Raw genomic sequence first — 14,428 nt, 5'->3', positions numbered from 1 at the left:
AGAGCTAGTTCCAGGATAGGCTCCTAAGCTACAGTGAAACCCTCTCTTGGGGGAAAAAAAAGGAGAGAACTACCTCCTGCATCTTGTGCTCTGGCTGCCACAGGCTCTATGGCATGAGGACACTCTTTCACACACACTGTGGACTACTCCCTTCGTATACTGTAAAGATTTGTTACTCAAATTGGTTTAATAAAATGCTTACTGGCCAGGAGCCAGGCAAAATATATAGGTGGAACAGCCAAACTGAGACTGCTGGGAGGAAGAAACGCCGAGTCAAGGAGATGCCAGCCAGCCAAGGAAGCAGGACGTGTAGAAAATGAGGTCAAAAGCCATGAGCCACTTGGCAAAGCATAGGGTTAATTTAAGTGTAAGAGTTAGATAGTAACAAGCCTCATCTATCGGCCAAGCATTTATAATTAATTTTAAGCCTCTGTGTCAGTTATCTGGGACCCGGCAGGCAGGACAGAAACTTGCACCCAACACACACACACACACACACACACACACACAAACACACAAACACACACACAGAACAAAAAACTGATGCACACTACAGTTTCTGGAATGAAGAACAAGAGAAACCTAAGTTGTCAGTCTTCACATGAACGATGTAAAGTCAATTACACGCCGGGTACATGAAAGATGTAATGTCCCCTATCATATAAATAAAGTTCCTCCAAGAGCAGCAACTGCAAATAGGCTTGGAGGGAGGGAGCCCTCCTCTGGGAAGAGTAAGAGCTTAATGTACTAATCCTTGCCTACAAGGGGCTTCTGGCCCAGCTGAAGAAGAAAGACCAACAGAGAGTTAAAACAGAGAGTGGGGGCACCTACAAGAGGTCAGTCAACACAGGGTGGTGAGTGAACTTAACCCAGCTGGGTCAAGATGAGGCGGCCTTGGCCTGATAAAGGGATAGGATACACTGAGCAAAGGAAACGAAACAGAGTACACAGCACTGAGATTAAAGATAACTGGGCAGATAAGGGGGAGAGATGGGCACGGCCTAGGTCATAAAGGGCCTCATGGACCATGCCTAGGGATTTGGACTTTATCCTGAAGGCATGAAAGAATTTATTCTTAGTAATGGATATCTACTATTGTACGGCAAAGCCAAATTTAGAAATATATACAGCTGCCAGGTGTAGTCTTGCACACCTGTAACTGCAGAACTCAAGAAGCAGATGCTAATGTTAAGTTCAAGGCCAGCCTGGTCTACATAATGGGTTCCAGGCCAGACAGGGCTATACAATGAGATCCTGTCTCAGAAAAAAACAAAACAAAACACATACACAGTCCTCCACTGCAGGCTGGATTCTAGAGATCCAATGGTAAAGAAAATGGACAGGATTTCTTTAATCAAAGTCCTAATATAAAAGATTTTACAATAAGCAACTAAGTGATTACAAGAAGCAGCTGAAGGTCCAGTGAGAATATCTGTCTCACATGTATAAGGTCCTAGGTTAATCTCTGACACTAGTGGTGACTCAGAGACCTAACAAATGCTCATAGGCTGTAATGGGGCTCAGCTGGTAGCGTGCCTAGCAAGCACAAACCTGGAGATTAGAAAGATCTCAGACTAAGGGAAAACATGGTATTATTCTGCATAAACGACTCCTAATGACAAACTGCTATACCCATAGACCAGTGTCTTGCTCAGCCCCGTCAGAGAGGTTTCTTTTTGTACGAGATGGAAATTAGCACAGACCCACAACCAGACAATGTGTAGAGAGTGAAGACTTTGAAGCACTCAGTCCTAAAACCTCAAACCCATCCCCTCAAGGCTCAGGGATCTATGTGGAAAAGGAGGCAGAGGGGTGCAGAAGGATGGCTCTGAGGAGGAGGAGACAGCACCTTCTAGCCACAACAGGACTCATGCACACATGCGCCCACATAAAAGACCTGCACAGGTTCAAGCCAGACAGGGTACCAGCACTGAGGGAGAAGTAGACAGACACGGGGTCACAGCCCTAACCAAGAAGCTACCTGCAACTGACATTACTGCCAAAGGGAAAATCAGTTTTCTCCAATATCTTCAATATCACTGGATATACCAACCACACTTCGGAGTCACTCAACGCCCAGGAGTAGCTGGTCAACACAAAATGAACTCAATGGTATTTTTGTGGACTTTTTGTTTCTTGTTTGGGGATTTGTTTGTTTTTAAGAGAGAAAAAAACATAAATTTGAGTGAGTAATGGGAGGTATTGGGGTTGGGGAGAACATGACCAAAATATATGAAAAAGTTAATAAACAACAGAGTAATGTAAGAAGAAGAACTGTAAAGGGGTCATTTTCTCTATTTCGGTCACCATCACGGGAAACATGTTGTTCTGAGGTACCTGTAAAGCACCCAACAGATTTCACATAGGCTGCTGGTGGAGTCTGAGGTCCCCTAACAACCGGAAAGTGAGTCCTTACCTCCAAGTCCTTCCGAATGCTCTCAAACTCATCAATGTCATCGAGCTTGAGCTCCAGGCGTGTTGGTTTCCGCCGCAGCATACTGGTCAGCGCTGGCAGTCACACCCAGTGAGCTACGGGCTATCAGAAATGGCGAGAGAGGAAAAAACTTCGGGTGGCGAATCTCAGCTACAAACAGATGAACTCTGTAAACATGAATAAAATAGAGTTCATGCATAGACTTCAAACTCTTTAAGCCTCTGTTTATTGCTGGGGGCTACAGGAATGGTTCTTCAGTTACGAGCATATCTACGCTCTTGCAGAGGACACAAGTTCAATTCCCAGTTTCTAACTAACTGCCAGCTTCAGGGGCACAGATGCCTATGCCCTCCTTGGACACCTGCATTCATGTGCATATACCTACATACACAAAATTAAAAATAAAATAAAATCTTTAAAAACAAAAGCCAGCAAACTGCCACTAGAGAGAATCTAGGCAGCAATCTTTTGGGTTTTTTTTTTAAACACTTTTTGAGATGCTTTATTCAAAACCTGGGGGACACCACAGATACAGCAGCACAGAAACTATTCTCTGTCCAGAGGTTTTAGGTCAGAAACCAAGCTTGGGACCCCAGACTTAGGTCCCAAGACCCTTCCAGCTGTGAGCTCCCAAGCATGACACCCAACAATCATCTTAATCTTGTACTCCAATAACCTCCAAAGAAATACAGTAGCTAAAAGAAATGGGCTGACTGTAGTGGCATGTGACTCCAGTCCCAACACCCGGGATCACTGTGACTCCAGTCCCGACCCCCGGGGTCACTGTGACTCCAGTCCCGACCCCCGGGGTCACTGTGACTCCAGTCCCGACCCCCGGGGTCACTGTGACTCCAGCCCCGAACCCCGGGGTCACTGTGACTCCAGCCCTGACACCCGGGGTCACTGTGACTTCAGTCCCGACAACACCCGGGGTCATTGTGACTCCAGCCCCGACACCAGGGGTCACTGTGACTCCAGCCCCGACACCAGGGGTCACTGTGACTCCACTCCCGACACCCGGGGTCACTGTGGACGACACCCGGAGTCACTGACTCCAGTCCCGACACCCGGGGTCACTGTGACTCCAGTCACAACACCCGGGGTCACTGTGACTCCAGTCACGACCCCTGGGCTCACTGTGACTCCAGCCCCGACAACACTCGGGGTCACTGTGACTCCAGTCCCGACAACACCCGGGGTCACTGTGACTCCAGCCCCGACACCACCCGGGGTCACTGTGACTCCAGCCCCGACACCCGGGGTCACTGTGACTCCAGCCCCGACACCCGGGGTCACTGACTCCAGCCCCGAACCCCGGGGTCACTGTGACTCCAGCCCTGACACCCGGGGTCACTGTGACTCCAGTCCCGGCACTTGGGGTCACCTGAGCCTGGGAATGGAGGCCAGCAAAGAAACAGAAACATATGGAGACCTTGTCTGAAAAAAATAAATAAATAAAAGAAACCAAACGGTTAGGAGTTGGGGAGGTGATTGAACAAATAAAAGTACTTCCAGATCAAGCATGTGGACCTGAGTTCAAATTCCCAACACCCAGATAAAGAGCCAGGCATAGTCAGGCAATGATGACACATACCTTTTATCCCAGCACTTGGGGGCAGAGGCAGGCAAATCTCTTACTTTGAGGCCAGCCTGGTCTACAAAGCAAGTTCCAGGATAGCCAGGGCTACAAAGAAACCCCTGCCTCAAGAAAAAAAGAAAGGAAGGAGGGAGGGAGGGAGGGAGGAAAGGAAGGTAGGCAGGCAAGCAACAGAAAGAGAAAGAAAAATAAAGTAAAGAAAAGAAGAAAAAAAGCTGAGCATGGTCTTATAGGGGTCTGAAACCCTGAGCTATGGAGGAAATGGGAGATTGCTGGAGTTTGTTGGCTATCAGCCTGGCTCTGAAGTAAGGCAGAGTGTAACACAGCAGGACAGCTCACAAACACGCTCAGGTCTCAGAGTGTAACACAGCAGGACAGCTCGCAAACACGCTCAGGTCTCAGAGTGTAACACAGCAGGACAGCTCGCAAACACGCTCAGGTCTCAGAGTATACACGCATGTATACAGCACACTCACAGTCACATACACACAACTCTGCTTTCTAGAAACATCATCATGTGAAAACCACACTTACCAATTCACAGGATTATCCACAGGCTCTAACCAGGTCCTAAATGGTCCTAATTCATTAATCAGATGCTTCCTGCGCTGAGCTGTGAAAACAGACAAGAAAACAGACTATGCCAGTCTGGTGTAAGAGCAGAACTCAGGCGGGTCCTTCCAGCGCTCCATGAGCACTTAGCCCAGGCTGGGCTGCTCAGGGGTAGCTGTGGGTGTCAACTCCGTGTGGGAAAAGGTGTCTTGGTGAATTTGAAGGGTGGGAAGATGGAGACCAGTAAGGCCGCAGAAGTTCAAAATCATTTCATATGGCAAATGAATGCTTGTGTTAACAGAGCCCATGTTTGTTTCAGAAAACAAAGTGAGCTTAGTGCCCATGGAAGGTGTCATCCTGTCCTCCACAGCAACAATAATGAGCAAATTTCAGAATAAACTGAGCTATCCAGAGAAAGTGAAACTAACTTTCCTTTAATCCTAGACTTTTCCATTATTGCTTTTTTTCTCTTTAGTAACTTTAAAAACTTTTGCTTTTTGAAAAAAAATTATTATTTTTAGTTATTTATTGGTGTTGGTGGAAGCACACAGCCCACAGCCATAATCAGAGGTCAGAGGACAACCTTTGGGAGTCAGTTCTCTTTCTACCACGTGGGATGTCAGGCTTGGTACAGGTTCCTTTACCCACCAAACCACGCCACAGTCCCATTCTTCATATTATTTTAATATAGAAACCTTGTGAAGCTTGAGAAAGTATTCCAGTTTTGTAAAATTGAAGCAAACAGTTTAGTTAACAATATCATACTCCTTGAAGTTACACATAGACCATTAGAGTTAAATGTTAATAATCTAAGGGAAAGTTCTGCAATAGTGTACATACGTATAAATTTCTATTGTATGAATGTAGAATAAAACAAAAGACTACAATGTATACAAATGAAGAAACATTGACCCTTCTCTCAGAGGCATAGCACAGCCAGGGGTGATATAATCAATACAAAACACTGGCCCATGGCATTTCAAACTGCATTATTCTACGTCTGATACTACCTTCTACCAGATGGTTAAGTAGAGAAATAGAAGAGGAAGCCAGCTCCAAAGGAAAAGGAAGACATTTAATTAGAAGTTTTTCTACTTAAAACTTAAATTTCATTGTGTACAAAATGAAAGCCTCACCACTAGAGGGAAGTATTGAGTGCAGGTTAAAAGAGCTCTCCAGCCACCACAATAGCAATCCTACTACATTATGGCTCCAGAACTACGGGTTAGCTTCATTTCTCACCAGAATTTATTTTCTGTACGCAGTTGAATGACTAAAACAGAATTAGTTCCTTGCTCATAATTTGTGCATTTAGTAAGCACCAGAAGAGGAAGTGCTCCTATAATTGCATTTGTTTGGAGAAAGAGGCTTAAAGAGCGCACCTGAGTCTGACCAGCTCAGGAAACATGAATAGTTTGGCAATCCCCACAATCTTGATGTAAGGAATAAAAGAATTAAGATAAAATTTTAAAAAAACAACGTATTTCTGATGGCCTAGCAATCAGCGGAGCAAGAGCTGCTCGTATGCACGCTCCCTGACGCTTCCCTGGATCCTTTATCTCAAAGAACACGTACAAAGAACAGGTTGTAAGGTTGTACAACAACAAAAACAAGTAAACCAACAACAAACTAGGCCGCAGCTCCCTGGCCGCGTCTTTATTTTAGGCCTAGAAGATTCTTAGAGTTTAATGTTTTCTTGAAGTCCAAATTTTTACTAAGCCACCCAGTTACCAGAGGCCCTCGGGAGAACTTCCGTGCCGTCGTGGACAACAGTCTCTTTCTCGGCTCCAAGGATGCACTAGTCTAGGGACAGATTTCCATGGCAACACAGTCCTCGGCTTCGAGATGACGGAAGTCCTCCCGAAGGAGAACAGAAACCCTCGGTTCGCTCCTAATTACAGTCGAGATCCGCGAACCTACCTCTTTTCAGGCCTCTGCAATTTCCCAGATCCTCAACTCCCACCATGACGCCATTGCTGCACGGCCCGAACTACAGTTCCCAGGCTGCTCCGTGCCTCTCTTCCCACGCGCCTCTTCTCCCGCGAGCTTGTGTCGAACACTCTAAGAGGCCACGCCCCTCGAAGCCAGCCGACGCTTGCCAACTACGACGCCCAGGATTCTCCGCGACTCCCAGAGCAGGAAGTACGCTCCCGATACGTTTCCGGCCAGTGACGCACTTCCACTTCGCTGGGCGCGCGGTGGACAGTCTGAAAAGCAGAGCGCGGATTTGGCTAGGGCCTCGCGGCTCCGGAGCCAAGCATGGCCTCCTCTCGAGCCTCCTCCACGGTACGGAGCTTCGGATCTCAGCTCAGGCCGATCCTCTCCCAGAAAGGGCGGGTCCCCACGGGAAGGGGCCGTTACTTTGCGGGTCAGGGCGGAGGAGTAAGGCTGAGGAACCGTAGTACGGAGCTTAGCAGCCTTTTCCTGATTTCTAAACGCCTTCGTGTGCTGCAGCTTTCTGCATCTCTCTTATTTCAGACCCGAGCAGTGAACACTTTATGACTGTTCCAAAGCACGGTGCTTAAAAAATGGGGACATGTCTTGACTTAAACTGTATAACTCGGTACTTAGGACGGGGCCTCCCAACTTCTAATCTGCTCTGGAAGTATTTGAAATGTGTATTCCAGTAACATTGTGACTTGATGCACCTAAAACCGCCCTGGTTGTGTTTAGGTTATTCTCAGTATTTGTCCAGTGATGAGCAGTTATTGTAAAACCGAAGATTGCCTTTCCAATAAAATAAAGTATACAAGTCCCAAAGCAAGCCAGATACTTCAAACAAATTGATTCGTTGTATTTGTCTGCCAAACTTAACGAGAACCGAAACTCACACAAAATCCTGATGTATACCCACCTTGTCCCTTAGTTTTTGGAGGAAATAAAACGAAAAGACATTAGCTTCATGCTTTTGGGAAGCATGGTTTACTAGGACTAAGCCTTACTCGGGGTCTTTGATTTAACAGGCAACCAAAGCTAAAGCACCTGATGATTTAGTTGCTCCTGTTGTGAAGAAACCACACATCTATTATGGAAGCTTGGAAGAGAAAGAGAGGGAACGTCTGGCCAAAGGAGAATCTGGGATTTTGGGGAAAGAAGGACTCAAAGCAGGCATTGAAGCCGGGAATATTAATATAACCTCTGGTAAGATACAAATTGTGGCCGGGTGGTGGTGGGGCATGCGTTTAATCCCAGCACTTGGGAGACAGAAGCAGGTGGATCTTTGTGAGTTCGAGGTCAGCCTGGGCCACAAGAGCTAGTTCCAGTATAGGCTCCAAAGCTGCAGAGAAACCCTGTCTCAAAAAACCAAAAAGATACAAACTAAATCATCGTTCCTCTTTTTTTTTTTTCATTTTATTTTACAGTGCAAGGGACGCCGACCCAGGGTTTTTTGAATACTAGGCAAGTGTTCCACCACTGAACCACACAGACCCATCCTTTGAACTCTGCCTCCCTCTGCCTCTTCCCAGGCACTAGAACCAGGTGTACACCACTATGCACCTTTGATGCCAATTTTTCTGATGAACACATTCCCAAACCACATAGGGTCACGACCTTTGGTTCTTGACCTGGGGAGCTAGTTAAGGTGACAGAAAGTTTGCTGTGCAACCGTTAGAACTTGCGACTGATTCCCCAGAACCCATGTTATTTTGTTTGAGTTTGGGGTGGGGGTGTTGGAAAAGGATTTGGAGATTTAGCTCAGTGGCAAGCATGGGGTCCTGGGCTTGGGCCTCTGCTCTGAAGATAAAAAAGACAAAATAACAAAAAAAGGGGCTGAGAGATTGCTGAACAGTTAAGAGCACTGGCTCCTCTTACAGAGTTCTGAGTTCAATTCCCAGCAACCACATGGCAGTCCATAATCATCTATAGTGGTGTCTGATGCCTTCTGGCGTGCAGGCATACTTGATGTTAACGCATCATATATAAAATACATACATAAATAAAAAAATTAAAACCTGAATGTGGTGGTACCTTCTTGTAATCCCAGCATTAAGGAGACAGACTGACTTCCTCATATGTGCACACACACAACCTTTCCCTTCGATTCTTACCATTGAATCTGCAACTTTGCCTTCTTCGCAGTGCATGCATTTCTTATATTTCATACAGTCCTATACACTGTATAGATTACTGGTAATCTTTGAAATCAGTGAGTGTTTGGGTTCGTCGGTTGTATTTGTCTTCGGGAGATGTAACCTAGTTCTGGCATTGAAGTGTAATTCAATCTGTTTATAGTATTTGCTCTTTTCTAGTTTGCTTGTTTGTGTTTTTGTCTTTTAAGACAAGTGTTTCTGTGTGTAACCCTAGACCAAGCTGGCCTCAAACTCAGAGATTCACCTGCCTCTGCTTTCTAAATACTGGGATCAAAGGTGTGTGCCACCACCACCCAGTTTTCTAGTTTTTTGTTTGGTTGTTTGTTTTGTTTTAATCTAGATTAAAATAATCTTTTTAGTATAAGGGGACAGTTACTTTTAAAGGATTTTTTTTAAGCCAGGCAGTGGTGACGACACCTTTAACGCCAGCACTTGTGCATTGGATGTATTCTGAGGCGTTTCATGCAGTTATAAATGTGCCTTTTTTTCCTTCTGTAAATGATACCATGATGTGTAAATTGTTTTATAGCCTATGTTTTCCCACTTGTATACTGTTGAGGTTTGTCTCTTTATGTTAATGTCAAGACATGTATTAATTCATTTTGGTGTATGAGACAGGCTCTCCACTTTAGCTCAAACTGGCCTAGAAGTTGTGGTAGTCTTCCTGCCGTGCCCCCCTTGTGCTGGATAACAGATGGGAGCCACCATGCCCAGCTTAAGTTTTACATTATTAGATAAAGTTATGCATATTTATCATAAGAAATTAGATTAGGACAGAATGGTGAAGAAAAGTTTGATAATTCATCTGGGGGCTGGGGTGCTTGCCTGGCATGGTGGCACACACCTGTTACCCTAGCACACACCTAGGTACTAGAGGCAGAAGAATCTCAAGGTCAGGAGCATCCTAGGCTACATAGTTTGAGGCTGTCCTGTCTCAAACAAACAGACAGAAAACACAGGACTGGGATAGAGTGCTTGCCTAATGTGTGTTAAGGTTCTGGGTTCAATCCCTAGAACATAAGAAAATTAAGCCTTTTTTTTTTTTTTAAGGAAATAAAAGATTCCCATGCAGAAAGGGTTGTGTGTGTGTCTTTCCCTGCACACACAAAATTCTGACTGTCGCTAAGCGACCTTTATTTCCATACGCCTCCTTTCATCCAAATGTGGGCGCTTACTCTGGGTTTTAAAACTAGTCACTGTAGTATCCACAAAGCTTATGGTCACAAAGTCTTGTCTTTCCTGGCCAGTATTTTGTCTTACTGGTAAGATGTGTGTGAATGCTCTTAGAGTGGTGTTACTTTAGCAGGTAGCTTTGGCAGTTCTTAAGTAATAGAAAGAAGTAGCCTGGCTCTCCTGCTCTCAATTTAAAGCGTCATTTTGGCTTATGTATTTGGTGTCATTTAATGAGCTAAATATGCTGAACTATAAAAAGATAGATTAAGTAGGCTAATTCTTTCATATGCTTACAACTAAGCAAATCAGATAGTGAATTTTTTTTGTTGTTATTGACCCTTTCTTCATTTTTTTGTTTTGTTTTGTTTTGTTTGTTTGTTTTTGAGGCAGGGTCTCTATAGCTTTGGTTCCTGTCCTGGAACTAGCTCTTGTAGACCAGGCTGGCCTCAAACTCACAGAGATCCGCCTGCCTCTGCCTCTGCCCCCTTGGGGCTGGGATTAAAGGCGTGCACCACCACTGCCCAGCTCTTCCTTCCTTTCTTTCTGACAAGGTCTGTATGGCCCATGCTGTCCTGAAACTCACTGTGTTCATATAGTCAAGTATGACGTTGGTCTCCTGGTCTTCTTGCCTCCTCCCATGTGCTGAGATTACAGGCATGTACACCCATGTGTCCCCCATAACTGGACCATATTATAAGAGTAAAGAACTCTGTAAAGACTTTGCAAGTCATAACAGGTAATGGCTTTGAGGTAGTGTTCCTTAGTGTTGTGTAGCATGACAGACTTGTAGAGCTGCACGTGCTCAGAAACAAGGCATGGTGCAACCCTCGGGCACTGCCAAAAACAAGTCTGATTTGATTTTCATTTGATTTTGGATTAGGTGTTGGTCACACTAACACCTTCAGAAACCTTTCAATATTGCTGAATTCTTTGTGAGCCCCACACTTACACCTTATGACACCTCCATCCAGTGTAAGACGCTGTACTGTAAAACACACAGACTCTGATTGGATGTTATTTCTAATTGTTTCTTTCGCCTGTGTTGCCTGTTCTTCACATAGGGGAAGTGTTTGAAATTGAGGAGCACATCAGTGAGCGGCAGGCAGAAGTCTTGGCAGAGTTTGAAAGAAGAAAGAGAGCACGGCAAATCAATGTCTCCACAGATGACTCAGAGGTCAAGGCTTGCCTTCGAGCCTTGGGAGAACCTATCACACTTTTTGGAGAGGGCCCCGCTGAACGAAGAGAAAGGTGTCCTTTATAGTTACACTCTTTTTTAATTACAAGGGTCTAGTGTTATGGATTATAAAGAGGTCCAGCTTTCCTATCAAACCTTTTCCTGCTCTAATATGAAGTTGTTTGAAATGCTGGGATTTGGTTTTGTTTTGTTTTCTAAGATGTGTTTTTAATTAGTAATTCTGTATGCATCTGTGTCTGGGAATGTGCACCTGAGTTCTGGTACCCTGGGAGTTCAGAAGAGGGTGCCATCCCCTGAGGCAGTTGTGACCTGCCTTACATGGATTCTGGGAACCGAGCTTGGCTTCTCTGGAAGATCAGGAAGCACTCCTTGACTGCTGAGCCATATCCTCTGGCCCTGGTGCACAATATTTCATTTTTTGGTTTTCTCTTACCTTGTAGTGCGTAAGTGCCATTTGTTCACAGAAGCCTTCCTCTTGTGAAGTAAGCCCCCGTTATTTTTGTCAAAGCCCTTTTAAAGGATATGTGTTAAAATCCTGTTTATTTGTGTATGTGTGTGGACATGTGTGTGCCTTCACACAAGTGTGGGGTCCTAGAACAACTTTGTTACCATGTGTCCCAGCGATTTGTCTCAAGGCAGCATGCTTGGCTTGGCGGTGGGCACCGTTACATGCCAGCCTCCTCACCAGCCTGGCTGTGTGTTTGCTGTTTGTCTCTCTCACCTGCCAAGTGCTTTGTATTGTGTGAAGTATTGTTCTTGGTCATTGTGTCCCAACTTCCATGACCTTAACTCGTGTCTGCCATAGTGACTTGGGCTTACTGTGACACTGACGTCCGGCTTTCTCCCTTTGTTCTTCCTCTCCCACTCACTGCCTTAGCCCTCTCGCTAATAGCTCTGGGCCATGGGCCCCCACTTGAATTCTGGCTTTGGCAATCACCAGACCTCCTGTGTTCCATATTCCAGCTCCACTGAGCCATTGCAGGGCTAAACTCAACCAGTTTTCCTTGACATTTCTTTAACCCTCTGCCTCAACTGGCATTTTTGTGTTTTGACTCTTTGGCCCGAACAAGCACTTGACGACACCTTTTCTGTTAGGCGTCCCTGCTATTTGCCCCACACTCTTCCACATTGCTTTCACATCCTGCTCACCACTGTCCAGATGTGGTGTGATGTGCTGTGCTCTGCAGTCCTTTCAGAACTATTCTTTAGCTTTAGTTTTGCTGCTGTTGCTTTGAGACAGGGTCTCACTCTATAGCCTTGGCGGACCTGGAGCTTACCATCACACTTGGCTTTTAATTTTTATTTTACTGTAACAAGAGCTCAGTGTATGGCCCTGACTGGCCTGGAACTCACTTTGCAGACCAGGCTAGCCTAAATTTAGGATGACCCACCTACCTCTACCTCCAAGTGCTGGGGTTAAAAGTATATGCCATCAAGCCTAGTTCCTTTAGAACTGTTCTCCCTTCCCCAGCCCCCGAGACAAGGTTTCTCTATGTGACACTGGCTGTCCTAGGACTCGCTTTGTAGACCATTCAGAGACCCACCTGCCTCTGCCTTCCGAGTGCTGGAATAAAAGGCATGCACTGGAGGCTGGAGAGATGGTTCCGTAGTTAAGAACACTAGCTGTTCTTGCAGAACCTGGGTTCAGTTCCCAGCAACCACATGGTGGCTCAAAGTCTAGTTCCAGGGAATCTGATACCTTCTTAGAACCCCCACAGGGACTGGGTACATGGGTGCCAATTAGACATACGTGGAGGTAAAATATTCATACAATAAAGATAAGTAGGCCAGACGGTGGTGGCACACGCCTTTAATCCCAGCACTCGGGATGCAGAGACAGACAAGACAGGCAGTTCTCTGTGAGTTTGAGGCCAGCCTGGTCTACAGACCAAGTTCTAGTATAGGCTCTAAAAAGCTACAGAGAAACCCTGTCTTGAAACCGCCCCCTTAAAGAAAGTATATTTACTAAAATAGAATAGAATAAAGGCAGGCACCACCATACCCAACTTGAAACTATTCTTAGTCACTCCATATACCAGCCCGAATCAGCGCCCTGCACATCATGGCGTTAGTGGGTTCAGCTGCCCTTAAAGACTAAGTGGCAGCCATGCATAGGCCAGTTGTCTCTAAGTGGAAGAGAATCATTGCTAATAGCTGCATCTCAGGAGCCTTCAAGTAAAGAAGAATGAGGAGGTCTGAGGGGGGCAGAATGAAGGCTGGACACCTTCCTGTTTGCTGCGGTCTCGCCTTTTTCCTCTTTCCTCTCATCCATAGTCATCTGATGCCCAAAAATATTGACATGAAAAATGCCAGAAGTAAACGCTTTTTAAATTTTAAATTGCACACCCTTCTGAGTGATGTACTGAAATCTTTTTGTCTGCTATATCCTTATATCTGTGCAGTAGAATAAGGTATTTTGAGAGTGAGAAAGGAAACAGACTCTGTAAACATAATTTTAAAAATCTGGGTTTTTGTTGCTATCATTTTACCTTGCCTAATTTATGAACTAAACTTTGCCCTAATAATATATGAGCCTGGAAACACACACAATATGGATAAAGTTCATTGCTCCCAGAGGTTGTAGGCATTCAGGGATCTTGACACGTCTCTCACTAGTGGTGTTGGAATCCTACTGAACCCTTTTGACACTTCATGCATATTGATTTCGGACCTTTTTTGTTACAGGTTAAGAAATATCCTCTCAGTGGTTGGAACCGATGCCTTAAAAAAGACTAAAAAAGATGATGAGAAATCTAAGAAATCAAAAGAAGAGGTAAAATGTGAAGAAATTGGAGAATAGGTCTTTCCAGTGATGTGCTTTGCTAGGATGAAGAGAGGTATCTACAGGTTCTACCATCTGGGAATGGTTGATCTCAAGAATTGGTAATTCTTATATGACTGTGAATGGCATTATAAGTTAGTTCTCCATTCATGAAGGCACCATGGCACTCTTGATGTGACTCAATAAGAAACCAGAAACTGCCAGGCGATGGTGCACGCCTTTAATCCTAGCACTCAGGATGCAGAGGCAGGCAGATCTCTATGAGTTTGAGGCCAGCCTGGTCTACAAGAGTTAGTTCCAGGTCAGTCAAGGCTACACAGAGAAACCCTGTCTCAGAAAGGGGAAAAAAAAAAGTAGGGGACTGGAAAGAGCTCAGCCCTTCAGAGTGTGCGCTGATCTTCAAGATCCCAGCAGTGCACAGCTGCTAAGCAGTCTGCTGTGGTCCTCTGGCCTCCGTGGCACCTGCATTCACATACACGGCTCCCATATAGACACATAACACAGTTAAACCATTCTCTTTTTTATTTTTTTCTTTTTTGGTTTTTCAAGACAGGGTTTCTCTGTAGCTTTGGAGCCTGTCCTGGAACTCCCTTTGTAGACCAGG

The 14,428-nt window shown here is 45.2% G+C and overlaps 2 protein-coding genes across 2 annotated transcripts in view; one reads left to right on the top strand and one right to left on the bottom strand.

Annotated features, from left to right (window-relative positions):
* Cdc26 (cell division cycle 26) overlaps window positions 1-6,646 on the bottom strand; it is a 9,524-nt gene extending 2,878 nt beyond the window's left edge. Inside the window, exons 1-3 of the mRNA XM_005352629.1 lie at window positions 6,504-6,646; window positions 4,566-4,644; window positions 2,417-2,601 (exon numbers count right to left, since the gene is read on the bottom strand). Of these exons, the coding sequence (XP_005352686.1) occupies window positions 2,417-2,497 (81 nt within the window). The 5' untranslated portion in view covers window positions 2,498-2,601; window positions 4,566-4,644; window positions 6,504-6,646. The remainder of the gene's footprint in view (window positions 1-2,416; window positions 2,602-4,565; window positions 4,645-6,503) is intronic.
* Window positions 6,647-6,764: 118 nt separating this feature from the next.
* Prpf4 (pre-mRNA processing factor 4) overlaps window positions 6,765-14,428 on the top strand; it is a 17,555-nt gene continuing 9,891 nt past the window's right edge. The window contains exons 1-4 of the mRNA XM_013348235.2: window positions 6,765-6,869; window positions 7,547-7,724; window positions 10,909-11,095; window positions 13,728-13,815. Coding sequence (XP_013203689.1) covers window positions 6,843-6,869; window positions 7,547-7,724; window positions 10,909-11,095; window positions 13,728-13,815 — 480 coding nt within the window. The 5' untranslated portion in view covers window positions 6,765-6,842. The remainder of the gene's footprint in view (window positions 6,870-7,546; window positions 7,725-10,908; window positions 11,096-13,727; window positions 13,816-14,428) is intronic.

This window comes from Microtus ochrogaster, chromosome 10, assembly GCF_000317375.1.
Source record: "Microtus ochrogaster isolate Prairie Vole_2 chromosome 10, MicOch1.0, whole genome shotgun sequence".
Taxonomy (NCBI): domain Eukaryota; kingdom Metazoa; phylum Chordata; class Mammalia; order Rodentia; family Cricetidae; genus Microtus; species Microtus ochrogaster.
Note: the sequence above shows the minus strand (reverse complement) of the source record. Positions and strands in the feature narration are given on the sequence as shown.